This window comes from Thamnophis elegans, chromosome 5 (genome assembly GCF_009769535.1).
Source record: "Thamnophis elegans isolate rThaEle1 chromosome 5, rThaEle1.pri, whole genome shotgun sequence".
NCBI classification, from domain to species: Eukaryota; Metazoa; Chordata; class Lepidosauria; order Squamata; family Colubridae; genus Thamnophis; species Thamnophis elegans.
Genome location: NC_045545.1, coordinates 533,050 through 560,445, shown reverse-complemented (window position 1 = coordinate 560,445; position 27,396 = coordinate 533,050). Strand labels below are relative to the sequence as shown.

Genomic DNA, 27,396 nt, shown 5'->3' with positions numbered 1-27,396 from the left:
AAGGCAGAGCCATCTAAAGTCGAACTAGGTCATGGTCCTTTATCACAGCACATTAGTGGAAGTTACTGCTATTTTCTCAAGTTGGACTCTTTCCTTGCTGAGAACAAGCATCCCCACCAAAATCCCTACAGAGCCAGAAAAATTCTGATTCAGCAATTGAAACAAGCCAATATCATGGGGATAGTAAGCCTGGAGCAGAGGTGGGTTGCTGCCGATTCAGCCCGGATCGGCCAAACCGACAGTAGCGGTGGTGGGAGGCTCTGCCCACCCACCCAGACACTTCTGCACATGTGCAGAAGTGTTGCATGAGGTTGCGTGGGAGCGCACCCGGACCGGCAGTAAAACAATTGGCAACCCACCACTGGCCTGGAGCCAAAATTGAAACAGGAGTGTACCTGGAGGGCCCCGAAGCTAAACACCATGTTTTACAAATCACAATTTGCATTTTTGTTATATTAATCCAATACTACAAGACAAAATCTGAAGCATGTTACAAGTTAGAGATATCTGTAGGAGAAGCAACAGCAGAACCTAAGGGTGGAGTTAAAAGAGGAATCAGCCTAGCATCCCTCTATAGCCGCCAGAAACTAACCAGGTGCTTATGGATAAGCTTTCAGCAAGAAATCTATTTAATTGAAGATTTATACGTGGACCTGATCTGTCATGCTTGACAATATCTGAATGTGGTCTGAATGCAGTCAGAACAGTGTGATTACAGAATATTCCAACCTAATATTCAAATACAGATATTTCTGCTCCCTTTTCCTTAATGTGCACTATTCCTGATTCCAGGAAGGAAAGGCAGAAATGCAGTGCGGTTAGGACCCAACCCTAAAGCGAATTCTTAAGACCTCAAATAGCAGCCTCCCTTGTTTGTTTTACAACTTCCCCAGGTGACTTCCAAAAGAATGGAAGAGACGGTGGGACTGATGCTACTCATTGCAGCAACCATTTCTTCTTACTACGTTTAGAATTATTTTACGATTTCAGACGCTCCTTTAAATGCAGTTAAGAAACACATTGTTCTTTTTAACCCAATATAGTGTCCCTTTTCAATTAATCCAAGTAATTAATACATCCACAAAGAGCTTACCGAAAAGATAATCGAGGCCACAATTCTAAAATTATTGAGAGAATCACAGGAATTCTACGAAGGTGCCAGAAAGAAGGAAGGGGGGGAGGAGGTGTTTAAAATCAAGCTTTTATTTTTTGGTGTTTCGATTTCTAAAGGCAACCTTATCCCATTTGATAGTAAAGGGCTAAGATTTATTTATTTATTTTATTATAATTTGTCAAACAGAAACAAAAAACAGGAATAATATAAAAATATATTATTTGTGGACCTCTTAAGTATGAAGTGAGATCCAAGTCAATTTGTGACTAAAACTGAAAATTTGTAGCTTAGACAACTGACAACTCTATTACAAAAATCATATTTTTTTGCAGTCAAGTTTAGAACGATTTACACTGAGTTCAAAGCGGTTGTTCGCACAAGTATTATTGCGATTAAAACAGAAAAAAACCATTTACAGGTAAAAGATTACTGTGTACAATTTTGTATGCAATACCTACGTCTGACCACAGGCGGCGCAGTTCCAAGTTACGCAAACCAAGAATTTCAAGCCTAGCAGCAAAGGGAATTCTATTATGTATTATGCACTTAGGGAATGTTATATTTGTGTTTTTTTTCACTTTAATAAAAGAGAAAAAATAAGACAAAACTATAAAAATAATAAAAGCAAGAAAGAGAGGAGAAACCCCTCCCCTTGTGCATATAAAAGCTGATCATACGTATATAGATGTATCCCTGGGTGTGTATGCTTTTTTTAAAACAACAACAACAACTCATTCAGCAAACGATAACCAGCAGAGACGGACACTTGTGAACTAATGCAGAGCTTACCTGGCCAGCAGTGACACATGGGCCCTTCTGTGGTATCTTCACAGGTACCATTATCAGGACACTGATGTGACCAGCAAAAGCGAAGAGGTATTCACAATGCAGACCCACGTATCCGCTGCCTGTGCAATTGCAGCTACATCTGCATTGCAATAAAAGAGACACAGAGACGGTTTTGGGTCCCTCCTCCTCCTCTGAAGAATTGTGGAGTTTTCTCCATCCTGGGGGAAGAAACCCTGTGTAGCTAGCAATGGGCCTCTAGGAATGATCTGATGCAGGAGCAGGGAACATATTCTGCTCCAGAGGACCACATCACATAGCTTAGGTCACTGGTCTGTGGGCTGCAATGTGTTTATATTCAATGTGTTACAAACCACCCTTAATCCACTGTTCTGAAGCATCGGTTAAAAACAATACAAATAAACGGTAATAAAAATAAAGGGTATGCAATCCTTTCCCATTCTTCTACATTACTCCCACCAGCCCTCAGCTGCCAGGGGAGGGGTTTCAGTTTGGGGAGGGGTTGAAGTCACTTTACTTTTACCAAAGAGACTTCAAAATCAGAAAGGAATCTTGGGGCTACACGTTACCCACCCTTGGTTTAATGGCTGTTTATTGGTAAAGCAAGAGTCTCATTTCCCTGAAGATTTTCCCATCTAAGATATTAATGCTGCTGCTTAAAATCCTGTTTTCTTTGGCTAATTTCTTCCACCACTGAGAAACCTGCATTTCTTTTCTTCTTCTTCTTTCCTTTTTCCTATCACTACAGCTGTGACGGGTCGCTTCGAAGGTAGATTCTTCGTAATCATCTTTAATGCTTAGCTGAATCTTCTTCCATGTTTTACTAGTCACTCAAAGCTGAAACGAAACTGAGAATCCTAGTTTTATTTTTTATTTTTTTTATATTTGTATTTCCGGGCATATTCCTGAATATGCATCTCATTATCTACAAACATAACCCCTCTTCATTGATCCAACTTCAAGACCAAACTGAAAGCAAAGCTGAGACTAGTAAAAGAAAAAGGAAAGAAATTCTACCAGAATTCCTCTGAGACAATTTGGGGCTTTCATCTATTCCAATTTCCATAAGAATATTCATTAAAACAATAACACTGCCGTACATAAAATTAAGGTAGGATATGTATATTCTTCTGTGACAGGGTGGGAGATTATAGATGTAGGTCAGACTTCAGGAAAAGATTGACAGAAAGAAAACTTCTTAATTTAATTGAAAATGCTCGTTCAACGGATCCTTTGGAATACGAGGGTGGTTCATTTGAGTGCTTTGGGACTGAAACATTTGAAAAACATGGAGGACCAGATCAGACAATACTGTTTTCTTAAACAAAGCCTTTTAGGATTTAAGAAATAGTTATTGGCCAAGCTATGATTATTTGTATCCTATTAACTTGGCTTTCTCGGAATAGCTATGTTTTGCGTTGTATTGTGTACGTGTGCATGTGCAATTCCACTGAATTTACGTGGTATTATAGTCCGTCTGCTCCTTGCATAAACATTAGCATGGTTGTAATTAAGTGTGATACAGTTTTTAATTGTTGCAGAACAAAAACACACTCACGCTTGCAAGTAGCAGAACTGAACCATGTCATGTACTTTGTATTGTAGTTGTGCAAAGCTATTAAAGATAGATGAAGTTATACTGAAGAAATTACTCTCTGGAACAGCGGTGAAAGACATCCGGTTGAAACATCCTCTTACATACAGAGAACATCTGCAAATAAAGAGCACCATAAGATATTCTAGAGTGCTTGGCTGCAGTGCATTATTATTATTATTATTTTGCAATTAACGCTTGATATTTTCTGCATGGGTTCACCAGAGGACTTGGGGACTAGTTGAATGAGTCAAAACCAATCAAGGAGCCAAGGTGGCGCAGTGGTTAAATGCAGCACTGCAGGCTACTGCTAGATCAGCAGTTCAGCGGTTCAAATCTCACCGGCTCAGGGTTGACTCAGCCTTCCATCCTTCCGAGGTGGGTAAAATGAGGACCCAGATTGTTGGGGGCAATATGCTGACTCTCTGTAAACCGCTTAGAGAGGGCTGAAAGCCCTACGAAGCGGTATATAAGTCTACTGCTATTGCTATTGCTAAGGAGAATATTCGTAATAGTCAAAATACTGAATGGGTCAAAAGGGACAACTTGCTAGTGTCCATCTTTCTCTTCCCAAAAACTTAACCAAGGAGCTAAGATACTATATTAGTTTTATTTAAATATCTGCATTGTGCATGGAACCTGAGTGGTGCAGAGGCCTAGAGGTGGGGCTCTTGCCTCGGAATCAGCTGTGAGTTCGATCCTAGGTAGCAGCAGATATTTCTCTCTCTGGGCACAATGAGTAAAATATTGGCTGCGAACTCTGCAATGGCAACAGGGAGGGCAACTGGCCAGTAGACACCCAGCTCCATTCAGTTGCCCTGATTCCACCCCGATGCAAGGGATTACGGGCTCATTAAAAGACCCCCCCAAAATTGGCCATGGAATCTCTTCCAGCATGTTATATATTTTTTTTTAAAAAAAATAATCTTCTACCTACCATCTGGATTCCAAAATTGCTCTGCCAAAGAAAGTAACAAAACAATTTGGATTTTTGAGAATCCTTGAGCGCTTGTATAAAGCTACATTTTTTTTAATCTGCTAAGAGCAGAAACCCTGACCTTGTCACCAGAACCATTACTTCAGTAGACAACTTGACTATCTCCCTCGTACAGCAGCATAAACAAAACCTACTTTTTAATATAACTAGAAAAGGGTACCTTATCTCAGTGCGATGTCTGCTCTGTGTTGATAGGACAATGCACTTGCATTTTGAGGCTTGGATTCCCAATGGGACCCCACCTTTATTAAAACCGTCATTTCTATTTTGAGGTCCTCCTTATTTGTGTCATTAATTGGTACACAGACAAGCGCCCTCCCACACGCAAGAGGAAGAGAAGGAAAGGAATCATTAGGGGAAATTTCAGGTTTGTGCAATGCAATATTAGAGAAAGACATGAAACGAAGTGGAGGAAAACGATGGGAAATCAGGCTTTGATTTCAATGTGCCTTGATTATTCCAATTTAAAATGTGTCCTTGGTTATAAAGCAGCAATATATTTTTTTAATGCAGCTATTTTGGAAAGCTTCCATATTCATTAATAGATGGGGTATACAAGGGTTTGGGAATTTGGGCTATAGTAATTACAGCCTACAAGTGGTATAGTACAGGTTTAAATATTTCTCAATATTTAAAAAATCTGGTAGAAAATCCTAAGATTTTAGGCAGTTACAAACAACAAGCTGTAACTATTATACTAGAATTCATTTTTCCAAAGTTCAGCAATCCATGATTGTACATTTGGGTGTTTTTTTTAACTTGAAATCTGTATGATGCCTAAGATCAGGGGTGAAATCCAGCAGGTTCTGACATGTTCTGGAGAACCGATAGTGGAAATTTTGAGTAGTTCAGAGTGCCGGCAAATGCCACTTCTGGCTGGCCCCAGAGTGATGTGGGAATGGAGATTTTGGAGTATCCTTCCCCTGTCACACCCACCAAGCCATAGAACCAGTAGTAAAAAAAAATGAATTCCACCACTGCCTAAGATGAAGTCAAGAGTAGCATCATGCTCTAAATTCAAAAGGGGGAAAATTTCCAAGCATGAAGGTTCTGTTGTGTCACACCTTTCAACAAATCCTATATCTATTCTGGGAGTGATGCAGCTTCTGCTATGCAATACCAGGAAAATAAGTATTTAGGTACGTACCCTCATACTCAGAATGACCTTTTCTCCTTTGAAACTGGATCAGTGCACAGCCTTACTAAAGTTTCTTTTGAGTTGAACTCAAGTCCTGTTGATTTCATGGACACATCCATAGTGTCTTCCAGATGGCTGCATGGAAGTGGCTCTCTTACTATCTCCTTTCATAACAGCTGTTGAGTCTAAACTACAGTGCTGACATTTCTTAGTCCAGTCCCCCCAGGGGGTTTCAAGTTCAGTGAAGTTGAGACAGTTGTTGCCTTTATGACATCTGCAGCTGGCCTACTTCATCCCAGTTTATGCCTTTCTCTATTGATGATTCCAATTTCATGATTGTAGCCTAAACTCAATCTTTCCCCCCTCCCTGTTGTTAGACCCAATTGCTTCTTGTCTGATGCAAAGGTTTCAGAGTTTTACTTATTAAGTAACTCATGAGAATGTTTCCTGTGTTACATAATATATAAATATTACAAAGTCAACTAATATTCATTGTAACATTGATAACATTGAAAATATGATGAAATAATCCACGTTCAAACTGAAAGAGACTTAATGAACTAAACCGTTGGGTCTAAATTATAAATCTAAAATAAATAAAATGGATCTTAAATACTAAACTATTGAAATAAGAATAAAGTTAGTTTGGGGTTTGGTTTGGTTTCTGGCTATATAGGTAGTCCTTGACTTACAATCACAATTGAGCTCAAAATCTGCCCCATTTTAGGACCTTTTAGGACCAATTGTTAAGAGAATCACTGCAGTTGTTAAGTTAGTAGCATAAGTGTTAAGTGAATCCTCCTTGATTTTGCTTGCCAGAAGGTTGCAAAAGGTGATCACGTGACCCCAGGACGCTGCAATCATAAATATGAGTCAGCTGTCTAACATCTGAATAATTTGGATCATGCAGCCATGGGGATGCAGCAAGTAAGTAAGTAAGTATGTAAGTATGAAAAATGGTCATACGTTACTTTTTCCAGCGCTGTCGTAATTTTGAACAGCCCCTTAAAAGAACGGTTGTAAGTTCCTTTATATGCAGACTATCTGCATTTTCTAACTCATCCAAATTCCAGTTGCAGTTAGTGAATCAATGTCACACAATCCACATGTTTATCTATATGACCTACAGGTGTTTTCAGAAAGTTAGGTGGAACAAAAAAACAAGGACTTGACATCTGTTGTAAGCAAGTCATCCAGAAGGTGAGAGGGAATAGCCATTAACAGAGTCTATGCACTGCCCTTCATTGAGGCATGGTTGACTTCATTGTTGATGGCACAGGGATCACCAAGGAAGCCAAGTGTGCAGGAATAGCCACCTAGGGTATCATGACAGGCTCCATCATTCAGACAAGGCTCTGACAAACATTCATTGATTCCTAGATCACAATTGATACCTGCAGTGAAAGTTGAAGTTGAAGACGTGTCAAAAGTGCCTGATCTGAAAATAGATGACAATTTATAGCTTTATACAATGATTTAAAACTCTTTTGGTTCCCAAATTTTACAATGATTATTTTTTGTTTCGTATCTGAGGGAAGAGGAAGAAATCTAGATTTTAATGAGGACAAAAAGCAGAGCTCCCATTTTCTAACATTGTTGTCTGTAGAGTCTGATCACTGACTTCCTTGAACATTTATCCAATAAATGTTCTCTGATAAAGTTCTGAAGGTTCTGGGAACTGACCAGGTTCACACAATATTTTAAGGGAGATCCAAACAACAGCAACAGCAAAATGCTGGGTGTGGTGAGGAAATTAAGTTCCTCCACTTTTTCATGTATAAAGGGGTGGCTTTGATGGCTTAGTTATGTCCAAGTTTTCCACATCGTTTACCTGCTCCAAAGAAATCCCTGTATGCAGGTCCAAATGTATCAAATGTGTTTAATTTTTAGCATATATTAGATCCTTAGATTCTTAAATGTGTCTTAGATCTTCAGCAGAAAACATTTATTGTGGCACAGATATTAACAAGGCTACAACCTAGTTTTCTACGTATTGTGTGAAAGCTTCAGTTGACCAAAAACAGTAAAGCTCTTCTCATGATAATAATGGCTTATGGATTGTGACTTGGAAAACAACAAGATTATATTGTAAAGAACATTAACTTATCCTTGAAATGAATGATGGAAAAATAAGTACATTGTGTGTCTGTAAAACTGTAAGAAAAGAGAAAAGTGTAATAGATCAGAACGAATGTGGTTTATATAGTAAAGCTGATGAATACCTACAGCGAAGTAAAGGATATAGATTTAATTCTGAATGATGCTCTAAAATGCATATCAAAAAGTATGAGAAAAAATACAGAAGTATCCTACTTTTTAAAAAAAATTTTTTTACTAAAGGTATATTTCTAGAATCCATGTTTAGCCAAGGTGTTAATTCATTTGACTTTATCAAACCAAAAATGTTACTGGTGTTCTTAGCATCACTATAAGATTATAAGATTTAATATTTAGAATTCTTTGTTGAGTTTTCTTATAGACAATCTTTGAATGTATTACTGTGTGTTACCACTATGTATAAGTTTACTAGGAGACAACTTGCTATTGTATAACAGTTAAAGGCACTAGACAAGGACTAGTAGACCCATATTTTAGTCTTCCCTTAAGCATGAAGACCAATTGAATGGGAGATATAAAAAATATCCCAGAAGAAGATATTGGCAAAAAGACCCCTATGGATCTGTCAGATCAAGATTTTTGCTCTTTAGTAAGTCAACTGAAAAACACACTAATGGCCATGGTGGTGCAATGGTTAAAATGCAGAATTGCAGGCTAACTTTGCCCACAGCCAGGAGTTTGATCCTGACCAGCTCAAGGTTGACTCAACCTTCCATCTTTCCCAAGTTGGTAAAGTGAGGACTCAGCTTGTTGGGGGAAATATAAAATGCTGACACTGTAAACTGCTTAGAGAGAGCTGTAAAGCACTGTGGAGCAGCATATGAGCCAAAGTGCTATTAAGGTAACAACGTTTATTATATGCTAATTAGAGAAAGTGTATGATAAAGTCAATTGACTCAAAATATGGAATGTTTTACACGAATATTAAGTTGCAGTATATTTTATGACTGCAATATAAGAAGTATTAGGGAAGCAAAGGCCATGTGAGAATAAACTGAATGGTTGGTTCATCATTGAACTAGGATAAGACGTGTCATTGATTTTTTAATGTACTTATGGATAAGAGTATAAGAACTACTTGTGGGTTGGGGATATATGTCTGAGCAACAAATCCCCAATGATTTTGCTGCAGAGGTCCGATTGTTTGTATGATGCAACAAGCTATATGACTCTAAAAAAATTATTAAAGACCAAAGTAGTTGTTTTTGACAAGAAAAATGAAGTGAATAAATTACAAGTTGCATATACATTGAGAAAAACTAGAGCAAGTAGATGAGTTTTATACTTGGTAGAATGCTTACTAAAGATGAAAAATATGAGAAAAAAGATGTGCGAACACTAAGAAAAAAGCAGCATTATGTGATTTTTTTCTGCAAGAAATGAATATTTATCAATTGAAGCAACAATTGCTTTGTTTAATAATGTTCTTCAGCTCATTTTGTTATGTGCAAGTGAGAATTGAGTTTGCCAGGAGAAGCTGAATAAGGTGGGAGTGGGATACTTAACAGGCGTATGTGATGAAACTAGATGTGATAAGGTTAGGACTGAGTAAATGCTGAATTAATGTGGACTAGGAACAGAAGTGAGTGGAGAAAGAGATGCACTGAGATGGTTTGGTGAGAGAGAGAGAGAATATTGACTTCAAAACAGACACAGGTAGGAAGAGTGAACTTATTGAGATGGAAAAGCAAAGTTAGTGAAATCCCGGAAAACAGAGGTGAAGAAGTTTAAGAAATAGCAGAGGTGACGCAGGAGGTGATATGAATGGAGTGGAAAGAAGGAATTTTGTTGCAAAGAAAATAATGAAGAAGCATTGTGAAAATACTAGAACTTTTAGCAATGTTTCCTTTTCTTATCTAATGTCATAATTGTCAGTTTGCGTTCAGGCAAAGAAAACAAGCAAGAAGACTAAGCAGGTAGTTCGTAGTAAATGTAATCTTTATGAGCCTCTTCTGGTACTTCCAACAAACACACAGTGCAAAACACGAGTGAATTAAAGTCAAGCCTGTAATTCCGTACTTCCCTCCACCATTTAAACCCTCCTCCGTTCCGCCCTCCATTCGCCTGCCCTCTCCTATATATGCACGCAATACACCTAAGATACTCTGATGACGTGACGGACCATGCTGGTTTACATTCCCACACCTGCACTGGTGCCAGTCCGCATGAAAGTCATTGCAGGATGCAAAGGTCCTTCAAGCTCTTGGCATGGCAGGGAAACAAGGGTGGTGTCAGGTTTCGGAAAGAGCCCTAATGGACAGCAACAATCCAAGTCCCGAAACGCCCTGGTCATGACTCTCCCCACCAACGGAATGGCAGCCCTGAGCTCCTGAAAGAACAGGAGCTGACAGTAATTTTTTTTTCTTATTCGATTAAATATAACCTATTTTCCTGAGATAAACTGACTTTTGATATTTCTACACCACAAGCACAATATATCATACTGTTACATGCTTTGGATCAAACCATGGGCAAAAGGTAGTTGGATAATGGCATAAACATCAGAGGTTTGTGATTCGGCTGAAATTTGATTCATAATTGAGATTTGAAGGCATAAAGATTTGATATAATCCAATTGAAGATTTGATTCAACAAAATATTCAACCATAGCCTATAAAATGTCAAAATAACTGCAACTATTTCAACTTTGAGCAGAATGGGATGAAAATAGCAGGTGGATCCTTTAGTGAACAAAGTGTCATCTGGATAGATGAAACAGTTTTATAATAAAAAGCTTCTGAAATATGTCCCACCACCACTTCAATTACGTCTTTTGGGAAAGATAAAATAAAAATAATGAAAGGACAGTACTGCTATCTCCAAAGTGTCCAACAAAGAGCTTATAAAAATGCAGAAAATGTCCTAGCCCAACTTTTAAATAAAAATGTTTCACTGTTTAAAGTTGAACTAACTCCTACAAAAGAGTTTGCCTCCACTACAAACATGATTAATTTACTACAGAGATTAACAGGAATTATACTGCAGATCATTTGCAGGACTGAGTTAAGGGACAACAATGAAATACATGAATTTGTGGAAATTCCAAGGATTATACAAAAAAGCGGAAACCAAACTTTTTTTTAAAAAAAAGCAGTAGAAATTATTCTAAACCTCTTGCTATCTCTGCAGGTGAACCTGCCTAAGCGATTCTAACAGGAGACTGAGGAATAAATAGAAGAGCAGAATTTCTCCAGGCACTTTCACAAGGAGAGTTTGTAGAGATGATGATGAAATTCATTGGCAGCTGCAGAGGCTCACATCAGCAAACACATTTTACTGTTCAATGCCCTGTCCGGTCTATGAATAGACAAATATTATCATCTTTGAATTGATGAAAACCAAGAAAGAGCATCACCGGTATATTATTATCTAAGAGGAAGAGCAGTTTGACAGTAGAGCTGATTACCAAGGAAAGGGGCGGGTTTCTGTTCCATGGAAGAATTCAATAAGGGCTGGACAGTCAGATGTTATGGAAACATTAATTACGATTTATTCTTTGCATTGAGGGATGAATTCAGTTTCCCACAATGTCCTTTCCAACTTCCTGATTCTATGAAATTCCAAATCACTTTTAACCCTCCAGAGTAATTCAAAGCTTTCCAACAAATTCCATTCAAAGATTCAGGTTGAAGGTTGGATTCATTTCCTTCAAATGGAGGTAGTGCACTGATGAGTGTGATATTTGCCCGGCATATTGTGAAACATGAATGGTGTGCATGAAATACCATAAAAACTGCTTCATACAGGTTTTGCATGAATATTTTGAGGGATGCATGTTCTCTTGTTCCTCCCAAAGAACACACTTTATTCTCAAAACATGTGTGCAAACAACTAAATAATCAGACCACCATGTTGTTAATGAAAAAGATCTCTAGAAAGGGCACATCGTATTATTTGCCCCGAGACAATGGGCAACGTATTTAACTCTGAGAATTGTTTTCATGTCACAAGTGTACAGATCCCCATATTTTGCAATTGCTGAAACAATTTGAAGTTTAAGAAAAGGATAACAAAAATATTATACCAGGGAACAATAGGCAAATCTTGAGGATGGGAGGGATATGTTCCTCAATAAAATTGTCATATGTAACAGGTTTTTATATATATATACACAATATATATACACACACAAATACACCCACATACACCAAACACTCTCTAGTGAGCATAAACTGTCGGGACTTGTTAACAGCGGTTCCCTGTGAACATTTGACAACACAGTGACAATAATAAATAAACTGTGTATATAAATCTCAGGACAATTGTATTAAAAACAAATATACCCTCCTCGCTCCCCACTCCCATTTTATCATTAACATGAAACTACAGCTTGGTTTCGCTGTGTTGGATCCGACCATTGGTCTGTCAAACCAATAACTTGCCTTGGGCTACTGAGCAAAAGGCTCTTTCCATCTGTAAAAATGTAGCCACTGCAATGCACTGCAATGGGAAATATGTACAGCTACAGACATACACCTATAAAATACACACACCACTATGTGTATGTATATTGCACGCAAATGTGTTCTGACCGAGGCTTCCCCCAAAAGGCAGGAAGCAGAGTCCTGGTGCCGACAAAACCCCTTTTATTAAACGAAGGTGAATGCCTCTCGTTCACACTCAGCCAAGGCCTGGCAAACCGTCTTTCAAAAGAGTAATTACGACAGACCTTATCTGTCTTGGAAAACTGCGGTGTAAGTATTTGCCAAATGAGGTGCTGTGCAAGAAAAGACTCTGGGCACAGAGTCCCTGAGATTCACAGACAGGTTTTCACACTCCTGAAAACGAATCTAACAACCGAACAAACAAATTGTTTCCCCCTCCCCTTTTGCTCCTCTTTTATTTCCTATGGGGGGGGCCATTCACCTTCCACCTGTGACTTTACTCCCAAGTCGTCCTTGTTTTCTGACTTGTTCTTTTCTTTTGGAAGCTCTGGGCACGCGCACACTCGGAACAGGCTCCAGATGTTCCTCTGCCTCACCCCTATCTATCTCCGTCGGCACCTGATCACTGCCAGGCGGCCTCGGCGCCATCTCTGCCTGCGACCCAGAGCCCTCGTCCAAGCTTTCCCCAGCCTCCAGGACTGGCCCTTACCCCTCCCCGATCTCCTCACTGTCCGACTCTGCTGCCAGCTCCACTGGCCGGCCACGACACTCGACGTACATGTACTTGTATGCGGCTTGGTTTATTTTAAGTCAGAAATTGCATTTTGATAATAAACGAAGTAGCAGCATGGGAACTTGAGCAAATAATTATGTGGTGGCCTCAAATTCCATCTATAAACTGAACAATAATCTGCCACCTACTCCCTGTTAAGAATAGAATAAGATGAAGAAAATTGTCAGCTAATGACCTCCTGCAGATAAAATAGCCTTTGTCTCCAGTTATTCAAAGAGAAATATTAAGTGTAATTCAACAAAATTGGAGTGACACTGAGCAAAGAAACATCATTAACCATTTTAAAAATAATAGTCTCTGATTTTCAATCTTTTAACAAGCCACATTTAATCTCTTAGTTTAGACGTTTACACTAAGAAAATCCACAGTGTCCTTCTGTATAATGCTAGCTTTGAAAGTCAACACTTTTCTTTAAGATAGATCTTAACTAGGCTTTGTAGTGCCCCATCAGGAACACAGGAAACTAGAATTCTCTGGAGAATTCTATATATTTCTTCATATTAACAAATATTTCCGTAATGAAACACAACTGTTTTCTATTTCCTGTATGTCCAGCACCAGTTGAACTCCCCCAGCTGGCCAACAGAAGCACTATGTACAAGGTATGTCCCTATTTGGATATATAGAGAGATATGGAATGAGCTCAATAAAAATGCAGATTCTCCTCCCTCTGCTCTCCTGGCTGCCTAAATGTTCAGCCTTGCCTGTGATTCAGGCAAACTAAGCTCCTTTCTTCTAGTGAAAATTGTATGAGACATTTCTTAGCTCTTTGATGAAGGGGGACCAAAAAAAAAATAAATTCATCCAGCAGATCAGTTGCAGAAAACTGTCTGGAGATCTCACAGAGCAACTTGCAACCCAGAGCCGGTAACGAGAGCATTTGGTGAGCATTACCGTGGTTGATTTATTGCGAGCTCTCAGCATACATATCAAAAGTTATAAGCTTTTCTAACATCCCAGGGAAATGAGATGAGGGTGGATGATTTCCCACTGTGATTCATGGTGTCAGGCTGGGCTAATAGCAATAGGCAAGCTCCCTCTGACTGAGTAAATGAGGGTTTTTATTACCAGCAGAGACACCTTGGGAGTTTCATGCAAGCTTCCCTCTGGCTCCTGCATTTAACACATCCCACTCACAGCGATCTGCAGAAAACTAAACAGCCATCCGAACAACAGCAGGAGCCGCTGATAAATCACTCTCTTAAGTGGGCTTTGGAACCAACCCTTTTGCTATTGGAGAAACAGAAAGCTGCCCTTTATGGAATGATTACTCTTATTATTTTAGGCTTTATGGATGCTAGGAAACTATTCTCCAGCGGGGATCTCGGCACATCTCCTTGGGTTTATATTTTATGGCGCTCTTTCTTTGCTGTTTTTAACCCTTCTGACAATTCTGTGCTCCTACGGATTCTCATGCTACACTTCCCTAAACAAAACTACTGAAGAAGCCAAACGAAATAAACGTCAATGCAGACGGCATTCCCGGAATGGGCAGGAGGAATAGTGACTGGGGAGAAAGCTCCTTTTTTCTTTTCCCCCTACAGGTTTTTTCTCAACTTGAAATTGTGCTTAAACGGGAAAGAGTATAAAGGCAGAATTGCCAGAAAGGGATTTTCCTTACGACCCAGGATTGGCTGAGTTTTGGATGGAAACCTGCAAACCATGGGAGAAGTAGAAGAAATAGGGGGCATTTCTTTTTTCAATGATTTGCGTGGTTGGTATTGTTCTTTCGAATGGCTTAATTTGATTTCAACTATAGCTGGATTAAAAGTGTGTCTCCACAGAAGCAGTCACCCGGTTAGGATCATAAATATAATGAATCCATCCTAGAAAGATATTATGTATTATTACAAGATGACTAGTAATTTGAACTTCTTGGCGCTACAGAGCTCGACCACATTTTAGGAATGCTTAAAATCCTGTCCTGATCTTACCTATTTATTTCAGGGCATTGACCTCCCCTTAGGTTTCCAGAAATTAAATCTTTTAAACTTTCAGTTCTACTGTTCTGGCAGGAAAGGTTAGTCAGTAAGCTTAAATGAGAACAGTGGGGTTTTCTTTTTTTCCAAAGATGTTAATTGTCATATAAACAAAGGGCAATTTGCTTGATTCCAGTGCTTGTAAATACATGAGATTGGAAGAGAAAATTTCCTTTCCTTCTTTCCTCAATCCCTACATAACCAACTATCCAGATGCTGAATGAATGACAATCAGATTCACAATAACAATAAACTTACTAAACATTCTTTTAAGTTTTAGACGAACAATATTCAGATCATTGCTCTGTAGGGGTGAGAACAGTATGAATGCTACTGCAGAAAGCTTTCTGCATTTTGCAATTGGAGGAAGACATTTTTCTAAGGAAGGTGACTGAAGCAACAAATGCACAAGAAAACCCCTGTCTCCATCCATACGTTTCATGGTAACTGACCAGCCAAATTTTAAAAGGAAAACTGGGGGAGAGTTTGGAAGTAGGACAAAACTACTCTTTCTTCCATCTGATGTTCAACTTTCTCTTCCTGATAGAGGCCACCAGCCCTGCTGAGCAATCCCGAATCCTGTCTGGATGATTTAATTTTCTCTTTCCCCTTTTTAATACTAGTTTTCTTCTTGCTGTTGAATGGTGAGTCTGTCTTCCCCTCCATCAAGGAGTTTATTCCTGGGCTGCAGCTCTTGCCTTCGGTTTGGCTAACACAGTCCATGCCATGCCGCTTCCTACGTACAACAGGAGGTCCAGGTTGAATAGGATCGTTTCAGAGCAGCCGTGCCAGCAGTTAATGGGCTTTTCCGTCTCTCTCCTTTCTGTCTTTCCTGGGGCTCTGCAGTTCTTCTCATCACTTGCCCTGGACCGAGACACCTACTGGTAGCAGCAGGGTGGCAGGAAAGCAACACATTTTTTATTTGAAATGTTATTTGGTGCCCATGTGATGGATCTTAACTGAAGGCAGACGTCAAAATAAAGTCTATGCCACTCAACAGAAAAGTTCTCCTTTTACTTTTTGACATAACTCCTCCACTCCTTGACAATTTATTTCCCAGGGGAGGAGAAGGGAAGGGATGCAAAGTTTACACTCCTGTAAACACCATCATGTTTTTGTACACGATGCGTTATCTGCTACCAAGCTCCTTCTCTTTCCAGAAACTGCTTGCTAAACTTAGTTTGTTGGAGGGTTATTCGTTTTGATATTTTTTACATGTCAGCTATGTTCCTGATTAAAATTTTCAGGATGAAACCCCACAATTCTCCCTGACAACAACATGCATTCAGGAATGCACGCAGGGCACTTCAGCACGAGGATCGTGCCAGTGTGAAAGCAGGTCGAAACCATTTATGTCCCCGGGACACGAGTGGCGCTGGAGAGCCGATTTATTTCCCGCTCAGCTGCCTTGCAGCTGAAATGGCTGCAAACTGATTCCCCACCGATGAGAACGTCTGCTTTCCTCCTCTTCCTGGCTCCAGCGTTCAGGTCCTGTGAGGTCCCACAGTTCCCCTTTAAGAGTTTAGAGAGATCCTGAAGCCCTGAGTCAAATGGACTTCAAGGGTTCCCCCCTTCGTTTCCCATTTGGGCGAGAGGAGAGTATTTTTGTTTCAACGGCAATTCGGGATTTGCCTCCTTTGTTTTTTAGCATTCCAAGTCAGCAGAAGCGAACCGCTTCTCAGAATTTCAGGAATGAAAACAGTAATAATGTGGAAGGCCCTACTTTCAAAACCTACTTAGCACACATCCTGTTTTGCTTTCACCCCTTTCTTTCAGTACTGATTCTTTTCCAAAGTAAATAGATGTTCAACCCTTCAGGGACTATGGGGTGAATGAGATAATGTAATACAATTAGATGGTGGAACCAGTGAGGTTCTGGAGGACAAATTTAATGAAATAAGCACAAGGAATGAAATTGAACCAAGTTCATAAAAACACTGAGCAGTTTCAATTTAACTGCTTTGTCATCCTTATATAATACCATTTTAAATGTATCAGCCTGTGAAATATAACCTTCTAGACTATTTAATAAAAAAAGCTGGCATTTTTGTTGAAAAGAGGCTCAACATCATCATAACACCCTTAGTTAATGCTATTGATTTCAGTAATGGTGGATAGAGCCCCTTATATACATCAGTTCCAACAATTTTAATGGAACCTACTTGCCAGGAAATTTGAGTTGCGAGTAAATCTCTTCTGCCTTTTCATGTACAGTTGCTGAAATGCAGGAATGCGATATTGAAACAATGTGCAATATTAAGAAATATTATTGGAAATTTCATGGTGAGATTTCACGTGATTTTGTGTGAAGTGAGGTTAAACAAGAACATATTGCATTGATCTCCAACTGTGCTTTTTTCCTTGGAATTTGTGAACTTACCCTATCAATGATTCATACTGAACAGTGGTTAGATAATCCTACAGTTCCTTTGACAGGCAAGACAATAATCTAATAGATGGATAAAAATCAAAAGTGGATTTAAGATTCACAGAAATATTCTTATGTGCTGAAAAATATGCAGCTTTGTGAGAGAGAAGGCAAAGCTTCAGAATGCATAACCACCTTGTCAGGACATACGAAAATGTCTCTTTCTAAGAGGTGGAGAAGGAGGTGGCCTTTGATGAAACTGATCTGAAAGTCTGATGCATAATTTAGAGTGATTCTTATCGAATCCCTGCAGCTGCAATCCCACGGCGAAACGGGAAGGGAATATTAGGTCCATAACGAGACTGCAGTCTACAGCTGGTAAAGTGAAATGAAGGGAAAGTGAAACCACAGCATATGTTATGTGAAAACAGTGTGTAGCACTGCTGAGTGGAGGAAGCAGCATGAAGCTGACAGTTCCTAGCATGAGAGAGAGAGAAGGTGGTGTGCAGTGTGGTAGGCCAGGCAGATCGATAGGAAAACCGAGGAGGCACGGAGGACCAGGAAGGTAAAGACTGGTAGAAGTGGAAATTATGGAAGGTCAGCTTCAAAAGAGAAGGCAACGGAGTTTCAGAGAGTTATATCTTGATCAACAAACTTTCGCAAAAAGGAAATGGATGGAAAGGAAAAGAAACTCAAGGAGGACATGGAGACCTAAGAATGTATTTTCCACATTATATCCTAATACTTGCCCTGGAGAGTGAGGTACATTCAGCTCAGAGGTGGGTTCCTACCAGTTCGCACCTATTCGGTAGAACCGGTTCGTCAAATCTACCGAACCGGTTAGAAGAGGTTCCACCAGTGGACCCGGAAAGCAGGCCACACCTACAGAAGAGGTTCCAAAATTTTTTTGAAACCCACCACTGGTCCTTGGAGATGATTATTCTACACTATCATGCTCCTATTTATAAAACTCATAAGTGCCTCTGTGAAAGGTAAGGATGACTCCTGCGTTTGTGGTGCAATCAGAACATTGCGTGTGTTGAAGTTGTTTTAACCCAAACCAAAGATGCCTTTTAAAAAACAAGTTTACATCCTATTCTTATGCATCCCAGTGCTGTGTGTGAGAGGTAATTTAAGGTGGTTCTGACAAGTGTCGTCGGTATCTTCATATCCGGTCACATGGGCGGCAAGCCACTCCCATCCGGTCACATGGGTGGCAAGCCACTCCCACAAAGGAGGCCACACCCACAGAGTAGGTTCGAACCATTTTTGAAACCCACCACTGATTCAACTGATCAGACACATACAGCAAACATTAAATATTAAAACATGTTTTTGTGGGAACTTCGGTGTTCTTTTATTGTTTGCTTGCAAACATTTCATTACCCACTTAGGTGACATCACCACTGATGCAATTTAACATCGAACAGGAGAATCTTTTCTCTACGTAGCGGAGGTGATTCAGTGGTTAGAGTGCAGCACTGCAGGCTACTTCAGCTGACTGCTAGCTGCAGTTCGGCAGTTCAAGGTTGACTCGGCCTTCCATCCTTCTGAGGTGGGTAAAATGAGGACCCAGACTGTTGGGGGCTGACTCTGAAAACTGCTTAGAGAGAGCTGTAAAAGCACTATGAAGCGGTATATAAATCCAAGTGCTATTGCTATGTATTCCACAGCATGCTGACATACCCACTTCCAAATTACAGTGCCTGTTCATACCATTTGCATGGGTTTGCCAAGACAAGAGAACTTGAATAACCGTCTGGAATGTGCCTTGTGGAGGGGGGGGGGGCTGCAGAATATAGGTTGCGTGTATATTATTTTTTTGAGTTCTTACCTGTGTACTCAAGAGGACAAATGCACTCGTACTTCCCTATCAGGTTCAAACAAGAGGCTCCATTCAGGCAAGGTTCAGAAGCGCATTCGTCCACCTCCCGTTCACAATATTTCCCTTGGTATCCTGGGACACAGTAGCAGGAGTAGCCCCCGATCCTCCCTCGGCACAAAGCTCCGTGGAGGCAAGGGCTGGAAAGGCATCCGTCAAGGTCCGTTTCACAGCGTCTACCCGTGAATCCTTCAGCACAGAGGCAAGTGAAGCCACCAGGTTCATCCTGGCAGGTGCCTCCATGCCTACAGAAATATGAGTCACACAAACTAGTGGCAGTTTCACAGACAGTGCCAGTGTAGCCCGTGGGACAATCACAAGTAAAGTTGAGGTTTCCAGGAGCGTTTGCACAAGTAGCATTGTGAAGGCAAGGGGCAGAAGAGCAAGGATCATCGGTTTCCTCAATACAGTCTTCTGCAGAACTGTCCGCCGATGAGTCCAGGCAGTGGCAACCAGTGGCTGTGGCAGCCGCATGGCCCTCGGAGTCCTTTTGGCAGGAATTGGACAGGCACTTGGGGCCATCATTCATGCAAAGTGAGTCTAAAAATAATAGAAACACAAAAGAAAAATTAATAAGACAACTTTCAGCACAAGAGCTATGCCTTTTCCTAGTTTAATAGAAAAGGCTCCCTTGTTCAGGGCTTAAAAGCGCATATCTCATAATCAGGAAGTCCTCAAAGGATTTACACGCCAATATTGGGACAAACGTATCTTACAGTTCTATATACGTAATTATTTTACAATTACTTATTTTGCCATCCTTATTCTGGTGTAAGCTGTTTTTCTTCCAAATGAGTAGGGAACTCTCATTCCCACTTCTACTATTATAGGGATAATTCACAAACCTCCAAAGGCACTCAAAAAAAAACCCCAACAAACAACGAGCTAAACTTTTATAGTTGGCACCAGGATTCATTTTGATTCACTCCCATTTTCCTCCCCCCCCCCCCACACACAATTCCCTTTCCTTGGTAAGATATTCAGTCTGTATTCAATCTGGATTGCAAGACAGTAGAGGAAGACCATGGGCCTGTTCTGCATTATGCTTGATCCATTTAAACATAAAAATAATATTTCATGCACCTACTATAATTTGTTGGATGGTAGGAAGTACCAGACAAACTTTAAGTCACTTCAGGTGACTTTAGACACAAATAAAATAACACATAATATATGAGAATGTCTGTGTGTGTTTTTTGTTTTAAAAAACCCTATAGTATCAGTCATTTAAAATATAAATACAGAGTGTTGTGGAGGGATCTAGATAGATCATGCTTGAAGAACTATCACAAAGCAAGAAGTAATTTTTTCTAGTTTTATACAGCTGCAAAATTGAGCCTCCCTCCCTCCCTCCCTCTCTCTCTCTCTCTCTCTCTCTCTCTCTCTCTGTGCCAAAATCTTTTTTCCTAATCCTTACCTAGAGAAATATTTTATGTACCAGCTATCCAAATGATTAGTTGCATGAAATGAAAGTTGCAAGCATTACATCTCAAAGAAGAATAAAGCCTAAAGAGGAGATTATGTCTTCACTGCAGTGCTTCTTACACAGCAACAGTAAATTATGAGATTAAAAATACAGGGGGAAATGCTGGGGGGAGGTTTTAGGGCCGTGATGGCAAACCCATGCCAGGCGTGCGTGCCAGAGGTGGCGTGCAGAGCCCTCTCTGCTGGCAGGTGCGTTACCACCCCAGGTGAGATCTCCGTGGCGTTTCTTCCGTGAGCTTCTGTTTCCCTGCAAACGACAAAACAGGAGCTTCCGAAAGAAAAAGATTTTACCTCCTGCCCCGCTGCCGGTGTTCACATGCCCTGCCTCCCGCCGGCCGGGTGGTCTTTGGGTCCCTGCAGCGCATGCACACCAGTCTGTGCACGTACACATCCACACTTGCAAGTGCGCCTTTCAGTTTGGGTACGTGCAGCTTGTGCCCTGGGCGTCTGAAAGGTTCCCCATCACTGTTTTATAGATGATAAAAGTGAACATTTGTCCCCAGGTTGTTTTTAGCCTTTCTCATACTTCAGAGTTTTTGAGCACAAGATTTGGGGGGGAAAACCCACAATTCAAACCACATCAATTCCTGACCCAATAAAGAAAAATCCACCTTCACTCAGTTGGCCCCTTACATATTGCATGGACCTTAGTATGGTATTAAATCTCATAAGCCTCAGAACATAAACTGTGCTCACATTTACACCCTGTCAGCTCTCTTGTTTTTAAAAATGTACTGAAGAGGCTCGTGTGACCTGGTCCAAAATATATGAGCATCCATTAAAAGTCTGGATATTTAGAGGATGCGAGAAGTTCTTTGGTAAGTAGAGGTAATTTCCTTCTTCCCAGGGCCCAGTTGGCAGATGTCTCTCCCTGAAAAGGGGACACAGATAACTTCCTGGTGTTTGGCCTTTTCACACAGGAAGGCGAGTCTCTGATTCCACGGGAACCACCTTTCCTGTACGGCCTGACCCGTTCTGTGCGTAACCCTTGCTGGGGGGTGAAAGCATGCTGTGTGCAGGCACACGTGCTTCCTCATGCTTGAGCTGCAAACATCTGTTCTTGAAAGAAGAATATTGTCCCAATTAACACCGTCAGGAGGGAGTAAAGCGAGTGTGAGAGGAAGGATGGGCTGAAGGTTAAAGCCCAGAGTGATGACGGGCGCTGGGTCTTAGCAGCTTTGGATATAGAATTATTAGAACCACACAAATTCTCCTCTCTTCGCCACCAATTAAGATCACACAGGACTGACCTGCTCTGACAAAAATTTTTAGAAAAATTTAACATCTAAAAATATTGAAATAAACTGCTGATCATTCTAAATTTAGACTGACTGATACACGGAGTATTGCTCGGAGTGTATTTAAAAGACATTATGGCGCTAACCTAATTACTCAAATAATTAGTGCCAAACATTTTACCCCATCGTTAAAACCTTTTGATGTAACTGAGAAGCTTGGCAAGAGGATTTTCCCGCTTAGAAAGTGGAATATATTACAGCTGAAGTAATGAGTTTTCCCAGGAAGATTTTGTTCACATTAAAGATTGCCATCTACTGGCTGGTATTAGCATTAATCAAGATAGAGCAGAAATTATTTAAAACAAGAAATCCCACAGAAAGATTGACATCTGATATTATAACACAACTATAGTATAAACCAGGAAGCCGGATACTATGGAAAAGTGACTTTCCTTCTGAGTCCTGGGAAAGTGTCTACAGTTGATGCTAAACTGTTAATATGATTGAAGGGAGGAAATTATTAAATACATGGGAGGTAATCGCATACACTGAAATCAATTAAGATAATAGTTTTAATTAAACAAAATTCATTTTTTTCATGTCTCTATTTGGGAATGTGATCAATGCACACCATTTCAACACAAAAGGCAGCACTTGGCCGAAAAAACATACCTCAAGAAGTCTATAATATTGGCAAAAGATGGAAGGAAACAGAAGTGGACAACCAGCAGAAAAGTCAGTAGACTCACTCTGGCAATGGGTGACCCAGTGGGAGACAGGAAAGATGGGTGGGTGGGTGGGTGGGTGGGTGGATGGAAGGAAGGAAGGAAGGAAGGAAGGAAGGAAGGAAGGAAGGAAGGGCTGCGTGATTACTCCCATGAAACCCTCTCTTCCTACTTCCATGTACCTGTCCCATCAGGTCTAGCAGAAAAGCTGCAGGCCCTATCTAATGAGGAATGTCATCTGATGGGACCCCAGCAGAGAGCTTCTTCTGCCCCTTGGAAGACCATCCCCCTGGAGGTTAGATTGGCCCCAATCCTACTTGCCTTTTGAAAGGCTCTACAATAGTTGTGCCAATGGGCCTCAGTATCCAGTGGCAGTTCAGGACCTGCCTGATGGCTGCACTGAGTGATCCGCCACTTTCACTTCCCTGTCTTTTACATTTTTTTTGGTTTTACCTTTTGGTTTTCAAGAGAAGATACTGCATTATTTATTGATTTCGGTATATTTTTTAATACTTCTTATATTGTTTGCTTATCTTAATAATATGAGTCACCTACAGTAAGAAATGTGAGATGGGCGGTATACAAATTGAATAAATAAAAAAATGAAATCTATTTCTAGTTCACTTTAAAGTTTTGGTAATTTTTTTCTAGATCAAGAATGTGCTTCGTTGGCTGAAGGCTGCACTGGACTAATATTGAGGTCTGCGTCCTTAAGTAAATTCAGGGTATTCAGAATAGGATTTGAGGTAGTTAGTGTGGTCTTTTTTCCTTTTAAATATGAAATGAATGCTTTAGATCTCTGTAAGTCTTAATCTTCTTCTTGTATTCTGAATTTCTGAAATCTCACTCTATGAACTCACGGGGCAATAGAAGGAATTCTAATACAGCCTGGGGTGGGGTGCTGTTTTATGCTCCGCTTTCCTAGACCACCGAATAGCCTCTCCCTTTGGCAGAATGCACCAGCCGCTGCCTCTTCCTAGCTATTTGTTCTGACTCAGCCTTAGCAAGCAATGATAAGCCACTTACTCGTGAGTAAAAACAAACCCCTTTTCAAACAGGCTAGGAACAGTCTTTCATTCACACGGATAAGCAAACATCAAACGTAACGAGTCCCAAAAGATCTGGCCAAGAAACCCGAATTGCTTGCTGTATCCTAAAAGTGAGCGGCTGCCATAACAGGCCATTCCCCAACTCCTACTACTTATTCCCCAACCAGGGAGGGGCTGGCTAGTGTCCCCGTCTTCTTTTCCTTGAGAGACGGCTTACTGTTTTCCTTTGCTCTCCTCTCCTCTCTGCGCAGATGCACATGTGGGATGGGCCCCATCTGTTCCTCTACCTCACTCGGCTCAGGCCCCAAAGGCAGCTGCCCCTCCACTTGGGGGAGGACAGAAGGCCCTGTGCCTCCGAAGCTGTTTCCAAAGGCTCTGAAGATGCCCCAAGCTCTCCCTCAACTTCCTCCTCCTCTGCCTCTGCTGCTGGCTCTGATGGCAGCCAAAGGGCCACAACGCTATGGGAGAATTTAGGCCCACATAGAGGTATCCCTCCATGGAGAGGGGTATTTTTAAATATCAGAATGATCTATAATGGATTCTTTTCGAGGGAAATGTTGTGATAGACCAAAAAGAATCCATCATGTTATGCCAAAAATGTGTATTGTTGGGAAGAGAATATCATAGTTTAGATATTAGGGAAAGAGAGAGACATAAAATGTTAAGGGATTTTACATATGAAAAGAAATTAAAGTGTTTCTACTCCCCCCCCCCAATTCTAAAATTATATTAGTATTTACATTTATTGAATTTAGGTTTGTATGCAATGTCAGCCTTCCACTTTCACTTTAGCTCCTAGACCCACACGTCTTGAGAGTGGCACTCCAGAATACAGTAATAGTTGCCATTTCCTTCGTGCACATCGTGTTTCCACAAAGATCCTTACAGTGAAGGCCAGTGAAGAACAATACAGAAGAACTCGGGGGCCTTCTGGACTGTCGATGACCAGCACTGTATATCAGGCTGCCATAGTGCAAGAATTCTCAATGTGGCACCTGAGAGTCCCAATGGAGTCATGGACACCTCCTTTGTCACTTCCAGGACCTCAGATATGTGTGATTTTTTTCTACATTAAAAACCAATTTAATTTGAGAGCTGTTAAGCTGCAATGCTGCAAAACAAGGATTTTCAGCTTCCGGTACAATGTTTCTGTTCAAGGGTGGCCCTGAGCCTCAAATGGTTTCCATAATCCGTGCCCTCTTTTAGAAAATAAAAATGATGGGTAGTGTTGTGACTCAGCAGAAGTTTGCTGTGAGTTGAGTCGGGATGCAGGACTAACAATGCAGCTGGGGCTCGTTAGTGTCGTCTTCTGGAGATAAAAGGACGGATAGTGCCACATCCTGGTTGCAGAAGTCAACGTTCATCGTTCGTTCATGGTTCATCGTTCGTGGTTTGTTTGTGAGAGGCACTTGGAGAAGTGATTTGCTTTCTTTCTGTACACCTGGTTTGGCCGTAAGAGATCTTTGTTTTTGCATTCTGTTATCTTCTTGCCAGAGACTTTATTTATGTTTATTTTGGGCTCGCAGCCAGTCTGAGCCGAGGACTGATAAAGTTATTTCCTTTTAAGTCTGTCTGCCTGTCGTCTTTGAACGAGTGAAGGAGGGGGGGGTCAGAACAGGTGGCTACTACTTAGTCTTTATTTGGCTAAGGATCTGCTTTTTGGGGGGTGGGGGTTGAGAGTAATGAGAAATGTCCTGTACGATGGTAGGCTAGAGTGGTTTGTGCAGCAAGCAGCATTCAGAGCCATGCTTTGAAACTGGCTAAAAACATCACAGCCATGAATGTGTCCCTTTCTGTAGGCAATGAATCGGTAGTTGCAGCACACTCACTTTCTTCCTCCTTGCCAGATGGGACCCTCATTTACTGACTTTTGACTGAGAAGATAATAAGCAGTAAGAGAAGATCCAGCATTTCAATTTGATATAAATGGCATCTTAGACTCGCCTTCTTGAAAGTGCCCCTTCTTCCTTTCTCTCCGTTCCTTGTATATCTTATCTCTTTAACCTATTAGCTGACCTCTTTTTACCATCTCCATTATTTGAGGACTCAATAACTATTTAATAAGACACACATTCAGTAAATAATAATAAAAAACAATTTGAAAGATTCCCTAAAATTAAACTGAGCCACAATTAGAGCTAATTTCTATGTATCAGCTAAGTTTTTCTTTCTTTTGTGAATTGTACAAAAAATTTTTTAGTACTCAAGTGGTTGTTCAAAGCAATCCAACCTGCCAATGAGATTATGCCTAACCATGCTCAATTCATGGTACCAATGAAATATCTTCAAATCCTAAATAGGAATTGAAATAACATATTTTATTGGACATATATTTATTGCCGAAGGTATTCAGCATGGCTTTAAGGGATTCGTTGCTATGGTATACCTAGGCAAGTCTCAATTCGTTTGCAATGGGTTGTGACAGATAGTGAAGAAGGCTTCCTTCTACTACTAAGAACTCCCTGGCAAATCAGACCCAGAAGACCACGTATGCTATCCTGAGTTTTCTAATGCTGCGTAATGACTCTTAAGGGAATGCCAAAAAGAATAAGAACATAAGCATATAACTTTATGAAGAGCCTAAGAGACATGGAATGCTTTTTCTCGGTCATAGGCAATATGAAAAGAAAGAGAAATGGGATACTTGAATCATACAGAACAGGAGGCAATGAATTAAAATAAACCAGGGGAGAAACATGGGCAGAGAGGCTAGGGAAAAGCACCAAGTTCTACTTTTGGCACCCAGTCAAGGATCTCCGTGGATCACAAAGCTGCTGGCTTGTTCTGTTGTTCATCACAGGCAATACTGTTGATAAGCAAATGGTGGTGCTGTTGATTGTGGCATTCACAAGCCTTCCTATTCATTGCCAGTTTTCAAGAATTAAACTATTAGATTTCATCAGTCTATTATCATTTGTTAGCACGTTTTCCCAGTAATAAGGCTCACTTAAGCCCCTTGCTATCCATTCGTAGGCAAAAATATAAATGCACTATCTGTTTTCAGAGGTGGGTTGCTGGACTGGCCAAACCGATAGTAGGAGCGGTGGGAGGCTCTGTCCACCTGCCTGGACACTTCTGGGTCATGGGGGAGCACGTGCAGGAGTGCGCCCGAACTGGTAGTAAAAGAATTGGCAACCCACCTCTGATCTGTTTCAATAAGGGACAAGCAAAACAATCCTCTCAATCGCGAAAGATGAATGAGGACGTCCACAACTTACACTCGTGTGGTTTAAATGTATAGCTGCAGCACTGTCGAGCTATTTCGTTAACTTCTCCTCTCATCCTGCAAAGCATTTCTATATTGTTTGTATTCTTTTCTAAATGACCTCATAATTTCCTCCTTCTCTGGGCATGACTTGTCCAAACGCATTATTTATAAGGCTCATAGCACCCTGCATCCCCACCAAAGCAGCGTTACCTTGGGGTGAGACAGACAGCAAACAAATGTAACCATGAAATAATAATAATAATAATAATAATAATAATAATAATAATAATAATAATGAATTGAAATCAAAATACTCTGTATCAGATTCCAGTCGAAGGAATGGAACTCTCTGTTCTTCAGGAATGAAAGATTGCTCTCGTTGCTAATGGAGGCAATACCTCCATGCTTTGCCCCAAATAAAGGTGAAGAGTTTGAGGCAAGGGATTGCACTGTGGGAGGGATAGGAGAAAAAATGGAGAGCAGCGGCAGCAGCGGCAGCAGCAGGAGGACAGCAGA

The 27,396-nt window shown here is 40.6% G+C and overlaps 1 protein-coding gene across 1 annotated transcript in view; it reads right to left on the bottom strand.

Annotated features, from left to right (window-relative positions):
• CRB1 (crumbs cell polarity complex component 1) overlaps positions 1-24,689 on the bottom strand; it is a 91,772-nt gene extending 67,083 nt beyond the window's left edge. Inside the window, 7 exon segments of the mRNA XM_032217688.1 lie at positions 1,904-1,984; positions 1,987-2,039; positions 6,862-6,913; positions 6,916-7,044; positions 19,128-19,715; positions 22,611-22,648; positions 24,559-24,689. Coding sequence (XP_032073579.1) covers positions 1,904-1,984; positions 1,987-2,039; positions 6,862-6,913; positions 6,916-7,044; positions 19,128-19,715; positions 22,611-22,648; positions 24,559-24,689 — 1,072 coding nt within the window.
• Between the last annotated feature and the right edge of the window lie 2,707 nt (positions 24,690-27,396).